The following is a 17138-nucleotide window of genomic DNA, read 5'->3' on the forward strand; positions in this document are numbered from 1 at the left end:
CGTCACAATAGCGAGTTACATAATCAGTTGGGCGGGAGAACCTGGGCTCCAGATAAAGGTTGCAGTACCCTGCATTAGTACCGCAGCCTACTTTCACCTAGACTGCCCTCCTGATGCAATCAGATCCGTGAGGTTAGAAGAGCTGTTGCGTTCTTATTGCCTGGACTTAGTAACCACAAAAAGTATATTAGTACTCACTCGAATTAATTCCAGATGACCACGAGAAATACCCCATCCCCTTTAAATATATATATTGTTCCATTCAGTTTACAAAGCAAGCAGATTACTGTATCCTTACAGATCTCTCCCGAGGTGCCTACAGGAGTGGAACAGCTTGTTGCCTTTGTCATGTTTCGCATTGTCCCAGTCACATGACCAGAATTGGCATTTTAAGCATTTAAATAACAGACCTATTCAGAGAGGCACTTTGGAGAATGTAAATAAGTACTTCTGTATTACTTGTATGTACTGTTACATGCCCTGTAAGGTGGGCTTAAAACATCTAAAATGGGAATGTTTAGGGGCTTTTCATATATAATTAAAACAAGAAGAAAGGACTGTACCTTCTATCACTATTACTAACAGGGAGTTGGACATTTTAGGAGCTGATTCTCAAAAGTCCTACAAGAATATGTAAGAGTTCCCCTGTACTAATACTAATTGTGAGTCGGGCCCCAAAATTTGGATTACGTCTAAAGGAGTACTTGGACTTCAGAGTTTAGGGCCGTGTTACCTGACTTAAGGCGGTGACCTTGTTTGTAGGCTTCACTTATGTGGTACATAATTGTTGACAGGCTGTCTGGGCTTGAGGGCCCATTGTCGGCCAAAGCAAGGGGTTTGGCTGAAAGCATGGGTTCTGAAGCGTGTTCAGCTAACATAGTATAGTTTCCTGCATGGGTGGTTGTTCTATTTGGAGTCTTGAGTTCACTGTGATTTTGCTGTGTGATTGATTTCTTTGGGTTCTCTATGTTTACTGTAGTTTGTACGCACTGGACAGTCTCATATTATATGGGGTTTCTCTGTATAGGTGTTAATCGGGGTCTCTGTGTTGTGTGGTTTTTGTAGGTGTATCTGTATTATTGTCTCTGTTTTTCTCTGTGTGGCTTCTGTTATTGGTTGTTGACTGTATGTGTTGCTTTTGTACTGAGCATTGCTTTCTTCCCCCCCCTTGGAAGGTTTTGGGAACAGCTGTGCTCTAGAAGCTGGTTAAGACTGGATTCCCCATGGACTGCCCGTGCCCAGCTGGCGGCCAGTAGCAGCGGAGCAGGGATGCTGTCCTGGAGGCACCTCGTGTTTTGGGCCATGCTGGTCATGGCCACCCTCTCAGCTGCACGGCCCGCGCCCACGCTGCCCGAACAAGGTAAGCAGATGCCACCTCTGGACCAAGCATACCCTACACATTGTGTGCTGAGCACAAAACACCACCTGTAATGTACACCTCGCTCGCATCAAACAGGTCCCACACACTATCGCATGTTGTGCACATAACACCATACGGTAATGTACACTTCACTCGCATCAAACATGTCTCTCACGGGTGTCTTCCTGAGGGATACACCATTCTGTGTCACCTCTACAGATTGTCACATGCTGACAACTTGGTGGTTCTCGCCTCCTTCCTTTGAGGGGAAGTTGATTTTGTCTCAAAAACCAGGCATGTGCCAAAAAAAGGGAGCCCAGTGAGCAGAGCCATAGTTGGCATGGTCGGAAGCCTTTGTAGGTAGATTTATTGGTGGTCAATGAGGGCTTGGCTTAAAGTCCCGCAGGAGACTCCTCACTTGAGGAGTCTTCATGTTTCCTCATAAGGGTCATCACCAGATCATACCCTTTATTTACATCAGTCAATGTGAGAAAAACACTACTATTTTACCATATATTTATTTTTTAATGCAGAGATCTTTTAAAATGCACCAGCATTGGCACATTTTCAGACACACGGTGCTGTTTAAAAGTGACTTCTTCAGCAACAAATTGTTCAGTCTAATCTTTAACCTCTGCGTTTACTGTCCCCTGCTGGCAGAAAACTGGTTTTGCCATTGCACTGTCTTTCCTCACTATATGTGTTAAAATGTTATACATGCGTTGGATCGCTTTAGTACCGAATCTGAATTGTTTTAAACAGATGTGTGTATATAAAACTTATCCTGCTCCATTGTACCCCTTTGCATTAATAATGGCGCTCCCAGGCTCCGTTTGCAATACTACCGAGGAAACGAACATATACTTGGTCCATTTGCAGCAGGAACCTCAGTCTACCTTCAGCTGATTTGCGCTGTGGCCTTGACCTAATGTTTTCTAAAACCAGACAGCTGGCATATATCCAGAGTTAAAAAAATTAATTCAGCATTTTCCGTCCACTTCTTACTAATGTATGGTTTGTTCATTTGCCATATCCTCGAGCAAAGGTGGTTTTTAGTTGTCCGCCATTTCATGTTATTGTGTCTGGCCTGGCCTAGCCTAGCAACAAGGGCTTGTGGTCCAAGTCAGCCACTTTCTTGTGGGGTGTGTTTTTAAGTGGCCACTCTGAGTGGTGCACTGTGTGCGCTCCAGACCACGAGACATGCAGGCATTAGGCGCTCGTCCTGTCGGCAACTGCAGACACTGGTCATGAGCGCGGCAGCCACGCCTGATGTGGAGGCCATTTTGACCTATTGTTCGAATTTGGTTGAAACATCTGTTGTGGTGTTTTCATTAATGCGTATACGATTAATGGCTTTGGATGGTTATTTGATCTGTGGCCTAGTTGGCCTTTCATGGGCCTTCTCATATCTTATCATTCCACCCCCCCCCCCCCCCCACCTTCCCCCTTTCACAATATATTACCATGTTGGTTGGCGAGTGAATGTAGTGGTATTTTTGTGTTACAATCACGTAATCCACGCCCTATGGAAACGCGATTTATTTTTGCACATTACAAGAAAGGCTAGGACGGTGTCTGTGCGCTATTTTGGATAATCGCCTTGCATACTGGCCAATGTCAGCTGGAATCAAGAGAAGTGGGGTGGCAGACCTCCTCCCCCTCCCCCAAACTTGCGTTGACGTCATCCTCCCAAATACAGCTGCCTCAGAGTTGGCAAGCTAGCAACAGCGAAATGAGTGTGATCCACAGCATTGTGGGCGAAAATGAGATTTTCCAATTTGAAAGAAAATGTTCCGGCTGAGAGCCTGCATGAGCCCCATAGAGGGGAGTTCCAGGTTTTGGTCTGTGAAACCTATAGCTGGTTACTCTGCCAATCTCGCCCTTTTCTGCACGTTGACGTCGTTTCACCTTGTTCATCTGACTTGGCGAAATCCCGAGAGCTTTGAATCGAGGTTATCGGTGTGATAATAAGCTAATGTTACCAGTTTGTGCTTTCCGTCCTCATACTGCCTGTTGTATGGGGAGGGATTCTCTTGAGAGTGGAGGGAGCGCTGTGTTGAAGGCAGTCCTTGGACACCATCTCTGTGTTGGCGCCATCTCCCCACTGCACTCGCATGAAAACAATCTTTAATTTTCGGGAAACTGAAGAAACGCTTTTTCCCGAAGAGGGAGATTCGAAATGCGAGAGCAAAGGGAAGACTGTAGATTAAGGAAGTCGTTTTAGGATGAAAGCGAACTCCAGTTTTACCACCACCACCCATCCATCGTTCTGTATGTTTGATAAAATCCTGAGGTTTTTCAATCGCTCTTCCACAGGCTGAGACCACTAAGCAGGACTGCCTGGAAATTAACTCCCAAATTGAAACTGAAATCGTTTTGTTGCTCCAAACTAATTTGGTGCAGGTGTCTTGTCCTGTCCCCTAGGCCATCCCGTGAACTGCCCTTGTCAAAGATGTGTGTTCGATTGTTGTCCAGCTAAAGTTGCAGGAACTTCTTTTCTTTAAGTGCTTTGCAAATGGAATAATCTCCTTGGAAATATTAGTGGCCTCACCTGCTGCTTCAGCTCACTACGGCCAACATATTCCTTCAGTGCATTTGATGTCCTATTAACTATGGTGCATCAGTTATTTAAACTCTTCAAGATGCAACCGAGCTGCGGTTATCACAATTTCCTGGTTTGGTGAAATAAACAGATCACACTTTGCAGATGGCTTTTATTTTGAATCAAACATTGCTAGATGCAAAAGAAAGAGCAGATTGACGTCGGGCAATCAGACCAGCCAAGTTGCAGTTATTTTGTTCAGAAAGAAAAGTTTTCTTTCTAGAAATATGTTTGCCTGCCCACTGCCTTTGTATTTACTGCCTTGTTCTGTCTGTAGAAATATTACACTAAAAGCAATGAACCCCGTAGTAAGCTAGAAATCATGTGGTCTCATTATTTAGTGCTGTGAATTCCAGTTGACCAGTTAAATGGCTCTAAAGGAGTTATTCTTGGCATAGATGTTGTTGACCTTGTGCCTTGTGAAAAACTGGGAAATTCAGTGGGCAAAAATATGAAATGAAACCTATGGGCACCATGAGACACAAATAACTATTTTTCAGAAGCAACAACTTTGTACTGCATAGTGGTTCATAGAGATCTAAAAACGTGCATGATCGCAAATGATGGATGCCACCGTCACCTATTACAGTATACGAAAGACTCCACCATTGGTAGAATGGCAAGGATCACATGAAAAACAAATATAAATGAAAAAAGCATAAAGCATTATTATTATTTTTTTAGAAAGTAGAAATAGGAAGAATGTTTACGTAAACTAGCCATGTGTAAAAATATTGCATTTTCAGTTTTGTGATTTTTTTTTTTTTTTTTTATCGGAATGTGGCTAATTACTGTCTTATTGTTGACAATGTTATGCTTTATAAGGAACCACTTACTTTCTGAGTACAACTCTGAACAAAGCTATCAAGTCCATGTAGCCTTTTGTTAGGTGTAGTATTAACATTCTATAAGAAATAATACACCAATTAAAATTTAGTGTTCATAACAAATGAACATTACTTTATGTGGCATACACCAGTAAGCCATACTGCAGTCCTCTCTCTCTGGCAGCTTTCCTCTCTGTTGGTGCCCGCCTAGGTTTAGTCTTATGTTCACTTCTTGTCGCCACACCACCTCGCTTGGTGATATGATCTCCTCGTTTGGCTTCTCCTATCCCCTAAGAAGTTGATCCCGGACATTTGGTCTGGTCTCCAACCTTTAATCCAAACCTGCTGTCTTGCATCACCTACCCTTCGGGTCATCACTGGATGGCTGCCCGATCCCTAATGCAGGACTCTTTTCCTTGCACATTTCCTAACCTGACCCTGTTCCTACCTCATAGTGACTCTTCCTATCCCCTTTCTCCAGAAACTTTGGCATGCTATTTCACTCCTGGCTTGGTCATTTTTTATTGTTCTTTTGTTACCATGTTTCAGGTGTTACATTTTGGAAAAAATAGTCTCACCTCTTCCACGGAGCCGAACCTTTACTCAATACGTTAGTTCTGTCTAAAAAAAATTGTAACACAATCTCAGTTGTTGTACTGCTCTATTTTTTCCACACTGGACAAAGTAATACATTTTGCCTCCCATATCCTCTTCAACCTCTCATACATAGTTCTTTCAAGGTGGAGTGTATGTCTGCCAAAAACATGGCTCTGTTCAAACTTCTGGTCCTCAAAGATGTCTAATGCACCAGTTGATGATCTCTCAAACAGGCCCTCCTTGTTGCTCTTGAGCTACCATACGCTCTACTCAAAAGATTCTGATCGATCAGCTTGATGGACCCTTTTCACTGGAGCAGCTCAACTTGGAGGTATCGCCTCACTCCACAACTCCCTTGTCAAAAGCAGCTGCGAAGAATCCTCCTCCAACCTGAACTCCTGAAAGGCTGAGAACTCCCACTGTGCCGTCCCTTTAAATATGTTTTTTATAGAATCATCTCTGTATGTAGTCTCCTGTCTGTCCTAGCTGATCATCCACCATACAGTAAACCATACCCCTAGATAAAAACCACGAAAAACATATTGTAACCATTTGTACTATGGTGTATTATATACAGCACCTCTTAAAGGAATGGTAGTTTTCTTTCTAAGAATACAAAATGCTTGCATTAATGGCCCAGCGTTGTATCCTGATCACAGGAGCAAAATAATAGTCACAGATAGGCAAGCACACGTTCTGGGGCCAAATACCTAGCATTTTCATAGCAAATATTGGTCACTCTTTCTTGTGCAGTCTGCATTAGGGTAGGTAAATGTTGTCACTTGTGTTGGTCTCTCCTTGCAGCAGAAAGTCCTGGATATTAGTAAACATAGCACGATGATTCCAAGAACAAAACTACAAGTTCTATTCCACAAATAGAGCATTTTTTGGTGTTTACATTAGACTTTACCTGAATACCTGGGTATGTGGTTTCTATTTTCATGTGTGGTGCTTTCTGTACGGCTGACTTATCTGGTGGTAAAATGGAAAATGTAGAGGATTCATGCAAGACGCTTGCTAAAACTAATTGTGTTCCATGGAAGCAAGTGTTTAAAAAATGCTGTCTCTGCTCCAGTGTGTTGTGTTAACGGCTAAGAAGTTTATGGTACATGGATGGTATGAGATACTTGGGTGTCTGTTTTTTTTTTTTTTTTTTTTAACGTTTAAAAAAATAAATAATAAGGTTTCTATTGAGGTTCAGCAGAATGGAATGGAAAGCATCATTACAGAATTAAATACTGAAAAAACGTTGTCATAGGACATTATCGAGAACAGTTATTTGTGATAGACCATAATGAAAACAGCCGACGGTCTATATCCAAACCCTCTGAACTAACAACATAGCCCTGCCCCCCCAACCCCTGACCTCCCCATCCCTGTGCTGGTCCCAGTAAGTGGCTCAAAATGGTTCCTAACATGGTACGTGTAAGTCTGTGGTACATCTATCTGTCTGTGAGCGCAGGTCTCTCTCCGCACCCTCCCCATCTAAGAAGGGGCACTGTGGGCGCATAACGTCAGAGCGTCCCCAAAGGTGGCCCTTTTCTGTGGCTTCTTTAACTCCAATATGATAGCAGACTAGGCTCTCAAGTCATCCTCCAGCTTATCTTTATGGACATGATTCATTCACACCTCTTCTGCAGTCGCCCATTAGGAAACGTCTCTTAGGTAGGCTGTGTATGTGGGGAGCGTTGGACTAAGCCATTTAATCAATGTATCTCGCTTAGCCAACAGCAGGCCAAGCAGGAAGACGCCCTACTCCTTGGTGGGAGATGGAAGCAGGCCCAACAGCACCTGTCGTATCTCTAATGGCACAGTCCGCCCAGAGGCCCTATCAAGAGTTTTGCAGTATTTTTTGCCACCAAGGAGACTGGGACGGGCAAGTCCAAACCATGTGTATAAAGTCCACCTTTAGGACCCTGCAGAGTGTGCAACTGGTCGGTCAAGTGGTGTATATGGCGTGTTTGGTTTGCGGAGGTGAGGTATGTCTGGTTTACATATTTGTATTGTAGCAACTTGAATTGGACTTTGGAACAGACCATCCCTACTTTCTCATGGATCTTTACCAAGTGCCTGGTTGTTAGAAGTTCCCCCAATAACTCCTCTCACTTGGCCTGTATGGTGAGTGCCTGTGTCAGGAAATCTTTGTGCAATGCACTATAATAATGAAAAATCAGTCTGTGGCCTTGGGCCATGTCAAGTAGTGTTATCAGGGTGTAAGAGTGAGGGGTCACATTGGGGAAGGTCGGCCACAACTCTTATGCCGTGGTTAAGATTTTGGCATATTGAAGGTATTGCCATGTGCCCAGTGAAAATAATTCTATGGCTTTGTGTTGTGTGATGAACTGTCCCCCTGGGTAGAGGTCTCCCATAGTTTCACAACCTCCATCCTTCATCTCTACACCAAGAAGAAGTCTGTGATTTTTAGGAAGGGTTGTACGACCCACAATTGCATGTCCAGGGCATATGATGTGCATCAAATTACTCTCCAAACCACAGTCTCCCAGGCGTCTGCAACCAATGGAATAATATGATGGAAGGCAGGAGGAACCCGCAGTCCACTCATTAGCAGGACTGGCTGGGACTATCCATCATGGGTGCCCTTTAGAAGCAGTTTTTTTCCCAACTGTCCCTTGGGTTATGCCAGTGAACTGCGTGTTGTAGTTGCGCCGCCATGTAGTACAGCTTAAGATATGGAACCTCAAGACACGCCTGACCACAGTCCTTTTCAGTGTAGCGAGCCTAACACATTTACGTTTATACCCCAAGAGCAAGTCCACTATAGGAATATCAAGGGTTGAAACTATTGCCTGGGGATCGCATACAGGGTGTCCTGATGAGCTTAGAGGCATCTATGTAATAGGATCGATTTTGTAATAGCTATTCTGCCTATGAGGGACAACAGCGGATCATCCCAGAATCTGATAGATGCATGAAGCACCTCCACCCAACCTCTCAATGTTGAGAACCAAAAGTGTTGGGGCTGTGTGCGCTAATTGGATACCCAAATATTTGGACAGGTGAATCCCACTCTCAAATGTCTCAATCGGGACTCCGACCTGTCCATTTGTTGGGGTGACGTTGGGAGGTATAGTTGCATTCATTTAGACACGGTTTCCAGATTCCCAAGAGGGCACTAAAGTTGACCTCACTTTACTCTAGTGAGTGTGTCCTTCAGGATGAGGTCAAATCAATATATTTTTAGGATATATTTATTTTGTATCCCTTGCATTCAGTGTCCTTGACAATGATGAATTTTGCTGGGTCTCATGTGAAGGTCCAATATTCTTCATCGACCAATCACTACTTGCAGGCTGCGCAGCTCGTGCACACTTAACTGTTGTGCATGTGTCGGATAAGGCGCGAGGGGCTGCGAGGTGGCTCTGTGATATCGGTCCTCATTATGGCTTCGATGGAAGGCTTACGTGCAGCTGGTCACTTTCCCTCCAAGTGTAATTGGATTATTCGTGCTGTAAGGTTACCATGGCACTGCAGGCAGCGATGTTCCCATCCCCATGGCTCTTGCGTCTTTCTCTGACTTTTACCCTTTTACTACACTTTTTTAGATGGGGGATCTTGTAGCTGAATTCTGACTTACGTCAAGAGTTCAAGCTTTACATCAGAGCTTTGCTTCCTACCCCACAGCTTGTTCCCGCTTAGTATAAGCCTCCGCTTTCCACTAACCGAGTGAATAAGCACATGTCCAAACTCTTTCCTTTATTTGAGCTCCCCCTTTTGAAAATGGCTAAAGTGACCTTCAGAACAACAAAATGTCAGGACTTTGGGGCACAGAACGTGCCCGTGTGAGGAGATATGTTATTACAATCTCCTCCAAGCAGTTTCGGTCCAGCAGAAATAAGGATTTCCAAATGGGTCGGTGGAAGTCATTGCTACCACGGTGCCCCTAAGACCTTCCCCATGGGAGGGAAAAGTGTGCATTTTGTTAAATTCGCTATTTCAGTATTTTTTCTGTCACACTTCAGAGCCTATAAGGTAAGGATGGTGTACCATATTCTTGTCAATTGTAAATGTGTATTTCTTTGGGTATGGTTGCTTCTGGTGAGTATTGTGAAAGACATGTGAGACTTAAAAAATGGTAGTATAGAGTTGGAGAGAGGTGGTTATAGTAGGGGTTTCAGAGTTGTCCCAAATCTCTGTCAGATTTTCATGGATTCATTGTGTGTAAATGTATCTTGTGTGGATATCCTAAAAATCTGATATGGATCTGACCAACTGCTGCACCTCTGTTGTGCACTACAGCGTTTAGTGATAAAGGTCTGTTATTTGTGCTATTGGGTAATTTTCCAATGTTTTGTAACGTGTTTACTTGTTGCTCACACTAAATCGTTGGGTTTAAGGGCTGTAGACCACCCCCCATGATGCTGCATGAAAGACGGCAGCACTGTGAACCAAAGGACATTAATAGGCTTTCATCCTTTCTGTTGAGAGGCCATTGGCAATGATGGTCTTTGCTGGTCCTAGAGGATCATCCAATGCTAAAAGTGAATGAGCAAAGGGCAGACAGGATCTTGTGTCCCTGCTTGACCAAATTGTGTGATCCTATGCAATTACCTTATTTTGCAGGCTTTTCTGGTTTTCTTTTTCATTACATATGAAATCATCTTGAAGTGCATCAGTTCAAGAATTCTTGTATATGTGGAACAAAACAAAAGTGAAACCTATTTGCTTTGCCAATGCTGGTTTACTTGGGAAACGTTAGATTGACACCGACCGATTCTCATTGACTATCTCTACTAAGCCACTGATAGTGCAGTTGTCCCTAGTAATTATTTGGGGCGTGGTGGGGTGGGACTGGAGAGGGAGAGGGAGAAAGAGAGATAGAGAGGGAGGGAGGGAGGAGAAAAAAAAGAGAAACAAGAAAAGTTGTTTTTGCACATTTTCCTCAGGCACTGTTGTCCAGCTATGGCAGAGGCCTTATTCTTCTGCAGAGACCAGCTGCCAGCATGGGGAAACCAGCCATAGGACACGGGTGTATGATGGACAGCCCACCAGCCAGCCACTGCATGCTCTCCTCATACATCACTCACTTGATGAGTGTCTAGTTTTAGTGCTGTTTCTAGGGTAGCCACCTTCATGGCCCTGGTAGAAGGCAGTGGGCCTGGCTGCAGTTTGAATGATAAAATACAGAAATAATCACGGTTCAGTGTCCCCCAGGCCTCTGAGCCCCGGTGTCACTGCACCAATGGAACCAACACCCCTCTGCACTGTCTCCGTATTCTCTGCGTTGGAATGTAGCATGGCAGAGAGGATTGGTGACCCGGCTGAGCAGTTCAGAGGTATGTCTGAGTATTTCTGTGTTCAGGTGTTGCGGTATGGAAAAATAATATATGCAGCCTACTACTTATTTATTTTACAGATTGGTTGCATTAAAAAAAAAAAATCGTAAAGTTCTTACACATTACAAGTAAACTTGAATGGATGATATGGCTATGATTTGGGTTAACTGGTATTGTTATGGTAAAGGTTGGGGTTACAATAAGGGTTGGTAAGTGTAATGATTAGGCTACCGGGCGGGTTAATGTAAGTTTCAGTATTAGTGTACTTTTTTACCTGTACCCTTTTTTTGTAGTTCCCATTTAATTGCATCTAAACCATGACGTTTTTAACACCTATTTACCTCTTCTTTTAACACTTTATTAATGTTTTTTGTTCGTTTTAGTCTTTGTATTGCCCTCTTGAGATTGGGGCCTGTAGTCTCTGGTTACACGAGCTGGACCCACTGAGCGGTGTCCTACATTTAAACGAACCCTCGTGGCCCTTTCGATTACCCTCCCGTGTGCATCCTTCGTGCGCATCCCCCGTGCGGCCTTCTTCCTTTACGAGACCTCGTGGCTTTAGGGGGACATCGGACCCTTTGTCCTGCCTTTGGAACAAATCGCGCATGCGTGATCACTGCGCGGGCCTTGTTAAGAATCTCATGCTATTTCTCCGGCAAACGTACGGGCCCTTTTCAGGCCAGTGCTCTTTGTTCTCCCTTCAGTGGAAGTACATCGGCTATTCTGGTGATTTAACAAAGGACTTAATCATGCCACCTGCTTAGTGGAAGAACTGCAGTTCCGAGTCCAACATTCCCGTTTCCCCTTTAATTAACCAAGAGAGGGTAGAGGTTAAAGGTGAACACGTTTGGTGCACATGGCGGAAGTGCGTGTACAACTGCATTAAACACGGAACCCTGGGAGGTGTGGGTTTTTTCCTTATCTTTTCTTACTACCTTCTCTCTTGTATGGTTTTGTTTACTTGGACTTTTCTAATCAATCTTGCGGATGGGTTCCAGAAATGGGTGTGCCAGAAACAAAAAGTTGCAGTTATAATAACCAGCATCGCGTCGAGAAGAGACCAGTGTTATACTACAGTGCAGTAATTGTAATTGCATGTATGTAGCGGTTAGAACCCCTGAGGAGGCGTTGAAGCACTCTTCGCTAGGCAGCACGCTTGTAGAAACCAAGGTTAACTCAGTGTTTTATTGTTGATTATTGGGATTAGTCGTGTGCTTTCAATGAAACCCTTCCATGCATTTACTCTAGTGTCTTTGTGGTGAATTAGATGTTGTGTGACCGTTAATTGCGAGGAGTAGACTGACTGAGTCAAGTGGGGGCATGTCTTGAAATGCTGACACTCTTAATCGTCCTTGGCTGCCCCATAGCTATTTATTTTATCGACTTCCGAAGGATAAACGGCCGAGTTGTGCCCATTCTAAAGAGAACCGACGCATCGATCCGGCAACGGAGAAGGGGCATTAAGTACAAGTATTATCTGTGCGGCCGGTTGTGTGATCGAAACTAACACTGATTTGTGTTGGCTTGTCGTGGCAGTAACAATCGTATTGGAATGCTTAGTGACTTGGTCTGCACAGTGATCTTTGCAGCAGGGTAGCAATCTATCAAACTATCTCAATTTGAGTTTAAAGTACGGTTTTAGAAGTTTTATTATGCAAATTAAAGACCGAAACCGCCCCCCCCCCCCCCCCCCCCCCCACGCACACACACACAAAAAAAACCGGAATGAACCGCTCATATTTTATGTGTTAATACAGGCCTACGCATGTGGTCGCGTTGCTCTCTCGTATTGACCTTTAAGAGGGCGGCGCTGTGGTTTCTCCTGTCGCAGGCAGGTAGGGCTCTCTAAACGCAAGGAAAGAGTGGTGGATCGGGAGGGGGTCAGTGCAGGCCCACCCTGCTGGGCTCTGCGGGGACTTAAACAGGAAGTAGTGAGTGATGCTTTGTGTCTGGGATGTGATTAATGGCTGAGCTCGAGGGGGGAGGGAGTAGAGGGGCCATTATCACACCAAGTATGTCTACACGGGGGTCAAAGATCACTCAAGCAGCTGGGGCGCTGTGTTTATACTCGCAGTCCCTCTGTGGAGCGGGGGGGGGGGGGGGGGGGGGGAAGGGGTCGCATTGCTGGCATATCAGCGAGAGGTTATTGCATCTCTTGACCAAAACACAAACATTTGCCCTTAAGGGCGTCTACGTGGCCTCTTAGACTGTGGAATGCAGGCTCGCGGGCGAAAGCTGCCTGTCTTAATACGTCCTCCACAACCTCCCCGTGTCTTTTAACTCTGAACGTAACAAGACAATACCTGCAAATCGTCGTCAGACCGTTTCAAGTCTGGTTCTCCTCGACTCCTCGGGGTAGCGCGAGCACGTTTGCGGCCATCTTGTTTATATCGTGTTCTTTTCATATCTTCTCAGAAGTCTGATTTCCCTCTTTTTTTTTTTTTTTTTTTTTAAACCCTGAAGAGCCAAAATAAGCTCTGGTTACTATGATCAAATTCATCGTCTGTGTTCACTTCCATGTACGCAGTCGCGTTATCCTGGCGCTGCCGGAGCTGAGATTGCTAATGCTTCATGGTGGGTACTTGATGCTGGGCCCTATGCTTGCTCTCTGCGCGCTCCCACACCCCATCAGAAGTAGAAACATTTTGGCACCATCTTCTGTTGGCTGCGGGTGTAGGGTGACCCGATGACACCATGTCACCCCGACACCAGTTTCCATGTCCTGGGATTACATTTAACAAAGTGGTGTGTTCAGAATAGCATGTGGCTAGTTTGACTCTACTGAGCAAATTGCACTAAGGCACCTGAAAGTGATTACTGGTGCAAAGACCATGGCTGGAAAGTGTCCTTCTCAGTGACATGGAGTCATCTGGTCACCACAAGGGTTTGAGCTCTATCCTGCTCCCTGTGGGAGGCGGCCATATTGATTTGCCTACCGACTGTGTGCGAGTTCTACTGCTCCCGTTGTGATTTGGCCAGTCTGTGTAGGAGCAACAAGGGCCCAGCTTAACTACTGTTCTCCAGTCAATAAATCCAGGCTCTTAGACCTCACAGAGTTTTGTTAAATCTTTTACATCTCCGGTTTTCCCTCCGTGCATGCCTTTTCTGTTTGTTACCGTGTATTAATCACTGACTCGCTTATTTATGCGATTGTTTTGTAAAGTCTTGTGCCATTTTTAGCGCTGATGGTGGGGCAGGCAGTTATTAGTGTTTAACTGCCTCCCATCTTGTTCAGTGGCGTAGCAAGGGTTCACGGACCCTGGGTTCAGTGAAACCCTCAAGTCTCGTTACCCCAGAGCCACTGCACCTGCTGCACCACTAAGAGCCCCCGCCCCCCCACGCTCAAGATAAGTGACCAAACTTTAGGTGGGATAGATCTGTTTTAGGTAAACATCTTCGATCTGATCTTCAGCAGGTAGGGAACTGATCAGTACCTGCAGAGTATAATGCATCAGGCCTGAACGAGGAATTTACGTTATTGGACCCCCAAGTGCAATTCACTACTGTACATCGTGAAGGTGGACCGAAATAATTAGTGGTTCTCATTTCCAGGCTTTGAAAATGGTGTCAAGAAGTTGGAACTGTTGTCCACCGGAAGCCACGGCAATTCGTTGAGGGCTGGTGTGATATGAGATAATTTCTTTAAGTTGGAACTGAGTCGAGCCCTTGTATCCAACACTGCTGCTGTTATGCCTCAGTAACTCCGAGGCTCTCTTCAGTTCCGTGTCTAAGGTAGCTGAAGTGCTAACCATAGTTGGGTGACCAAATGAAAGATTCCACTTTCAGCTAAAGTGAGAGTTATTATGCACTGCTTTAACCACAATGCAACTTGAAAAATTGTGTCCCTTTATGCCAGGTAGTGTACTAGGGGAGAGCAGTGAACTCTGCTCCGATGGCAGAGTTTTTTCCACTCTGTTCTCCTCTTAGAGTTCCATGTTCCAAAAAGCTCAACGTAGCAGAGTTTCTACAGAGTCTTTTCCTTCCCTGCACTCGCCAACATGGGCGAGCGCGAGTAGGGAAAATCTTACTCCAGACCACCTCCCAGTGAGATTTCTCAATGCGGCAGTCGCAGTTGGTTGCTACTACTTGTGTTGAGTAACCATCTGTTTGTTTGAGGAAGCTGCAGCTAGAGTAGAAAATCTACTCAAGCAGCAGAAAAGAAGCAGTGCCCTGTTGTGCTGCTTGCTCTGATTTTACAGCGCGGGACGAACATCTGGAGCTAAAAGTCAGCGCGAACGACGCAACCTAACACACACCGCCACTTTGCAGAACTCTGCGTAGCGCGGTGGAGTTTTTTTGGTACGCAGAACTCTGTGAAATCCACCCAGGCCTAGGGTGTACTCTCTTCCCCGTTTAAAGATCCAACTTGTGCCTTTCTGATTTGTAACTCACATAGTTTAGTTTCCTCACTAATGTTGGGGCTTTTATAGGTTTTATTTCATTAAGTGTCTAGCTGTGTGTTTTTTTTTTTTTTGGGTTATTTTGTAGGGTTGAGCGCAGCGTGCTCTGTCCCTGTTATTACCTCTCCACGGGCTTGTAACCATGCCCATCACTTTGGTTGGTTCGTGGGCTTGCCTTTTAAAATTCCCCTGATTTGATTAGTGAAAGGCATGCATACGTCATGCCTTTTCCGGTGTTTAGCCCTCCGTGAGCTCACCAGGCAATTACTGAAAACATACGAGACTCCTTGTTTTCCGTATGGTTTCTGGAGTACTTTTTCTCTTTGTTTCGTAGGTAGCGTGATCTCGCTATGCAGTAGTTGCGTGTTTTGCATGACATTGATCCTGTTACATAGATAATTGCTCTTTTGCCGGTTACATGATTAATTGCCCTTTTGCCGGTACGTTTCAGTGCGAGCAAACTTCTGTTTCCTTTTGCGTGTTTGCAGGCTATCTGCTCGCTTATGTGAAACTGTTTATCTTTTCATTTTCAGTTTATGTGGCAAGAAAAGTCCAGTTAGGAGTTTACAAGGCTAATAGCTCTAACTCAAGCAAATGTGAGACCGATTGCTTTGCAAGTGCTTGTTTTTCTTGCATTCTGGTGCCCCTTGAGGCTCAGGTAGCGCAATAACACTACACCTAAATACACCGATCTTCCCAGGTTTAAGAAGCATGCAAAGGTGATGAATGGGATGCTTGAATTAATTTTCGCCATTGGTATTTATTCGGACCGCATCCCAGTCCATCGGTATTTTGCGCACCATGCCACTGCAGTTAGGACACAGAAAATCATTCTTGGCCTGCTCCAATGGGAACAGTCCAGCCTGAACTGCCAGGCCAGGGCCTCTCTGAACCAGAACACAAGAAACCCAAGACTGGTTTCGTACTTATTAGTGTGATCTGTCACGTTTAAAGAAGACAGGGTATTTTCCAGTTTGGAGAAAACTAACGTATTTGTTAAATGGCAAAAGTACCACAGCTTAAAAAAGTGTACTTTAAAGGGCTGCGCTGCCCAGAGAAGATGGGGTGCTACACCCTGTATACTAGTTCTAAGCTAACCCCAGTTCTTATTCGCTGGGTCTTTCATTAACCCCCTGTGTGTCACCCCCAACTGTTTGTGGTGTTATGTGTCGATATGTACATCAATATCTTACCATATATGTGTTTTTGATGCTGAGCATTCAGGTCTAGTTTTGCTCCTAAAGATGCTTTAGCTGTGGCCTTCTATTTCATCGGGTCTGTTAAAATATTGATGAAGTATCTTGATTACTGTTCCGAGAAAAGCAAGTATAGCCGGAGGGATGAGGGTGGGAGACGTTGTCTCTTTACCTTCCTCGCCCCCACCTTCTTGTTAAGTCCCCAGTAACTCACAGACGGTGTAATCGGTAATCCATTAATATCTATTGCCTCTTAGTTCTGGGCAGACCGTGCCTAATGTGTTTGATTTATCTTTTCCTTTTCTCTGCTCGGATTTGCTTTGTGGTCTGGAAATCCGGCCAGCCGGAAGCCTGCGGGCTTTGATGGGCAGGGATGCCAGCTTGTATCAGACAGTGCGGTTCTGGACACGGTCTCCTCTTAAGACTCCCTTTCTGTGGCTAGAGTTCTGTTTCTGGATATGGGTGGGGACTCGAAGGAACAAAGGGTGCAGAGCAGATGTAGGGCGAGGAGTGTTGAATTTGGAGAACAAATAATGGTTCCAGTCCTCTCCCCAAAAACTCCCGCCCTACTCTCCGTCTGGTAGATTGTCTGCAGTACACTTAGGTCAAAATGGGAAATCCGACAGAGCTGACACAGCCCTTCATCCCGCTACACATCCAATATGGGAATGCCACTGAGCTGGTTAGAATTCAGCCTTTTCTATGCTCTGTATAAATGGTCCCATGGCTGGTTGTAGGGCTCAACCCCCCAAGCATCATGCAGTGCAGGCCGCCCTGTTCGACTCGCCCCCTCCCGCACTGTTGTCTGGCTCACAAACTAAAAACAAGCATTTTCAATGCAACGGATCTCGCATTTGTTCAA

The 17138-nt window shown here is 45.0% G+C and overlaps 1 protein-coding gene across 4 annotated transcripts in view; it reads left to right on the plus strand.

The window, feature by feature from the left end:
- Positions 1-17138, plus strand: part of FGFR1 (fibroblast growth factor receptor 1) — a 185599-nt gene that overhangs the window by 16238 nt on the left and 152223 nt on the right. For all 4 annotated transcript variants that reach the window (XM_069214012.1, XM_069214013.1, XM_069214014.1 and 1 more), the window contains exon 2: positions 1176-1360. In XM_069214012.1, coding sequence (XP_069070113.1) covers positions 1270-1360 — 91 coding nt within the window. In that variant the 5' untranslated portion in view covers positions 1176-1269. The remainder of the gene's footprint in view (positions 1-1175; positions 1361-17138) is intronic.

Source organism: Pleurodeles waltl, chromosome 11, assembly GCF_031143425.1.
Source record: "Pleurodeles waltl isolate 20211129_DDA chromosome 11, aPleWal1.hap1.20221129, whole genome shotgun sequence".
Lineage (NCBI taxonomy): Eukaryota > Metazoa > Chordata > Amphibia > Caudata > Salamandridae > Pleurodeles > Pleurodeles waltl.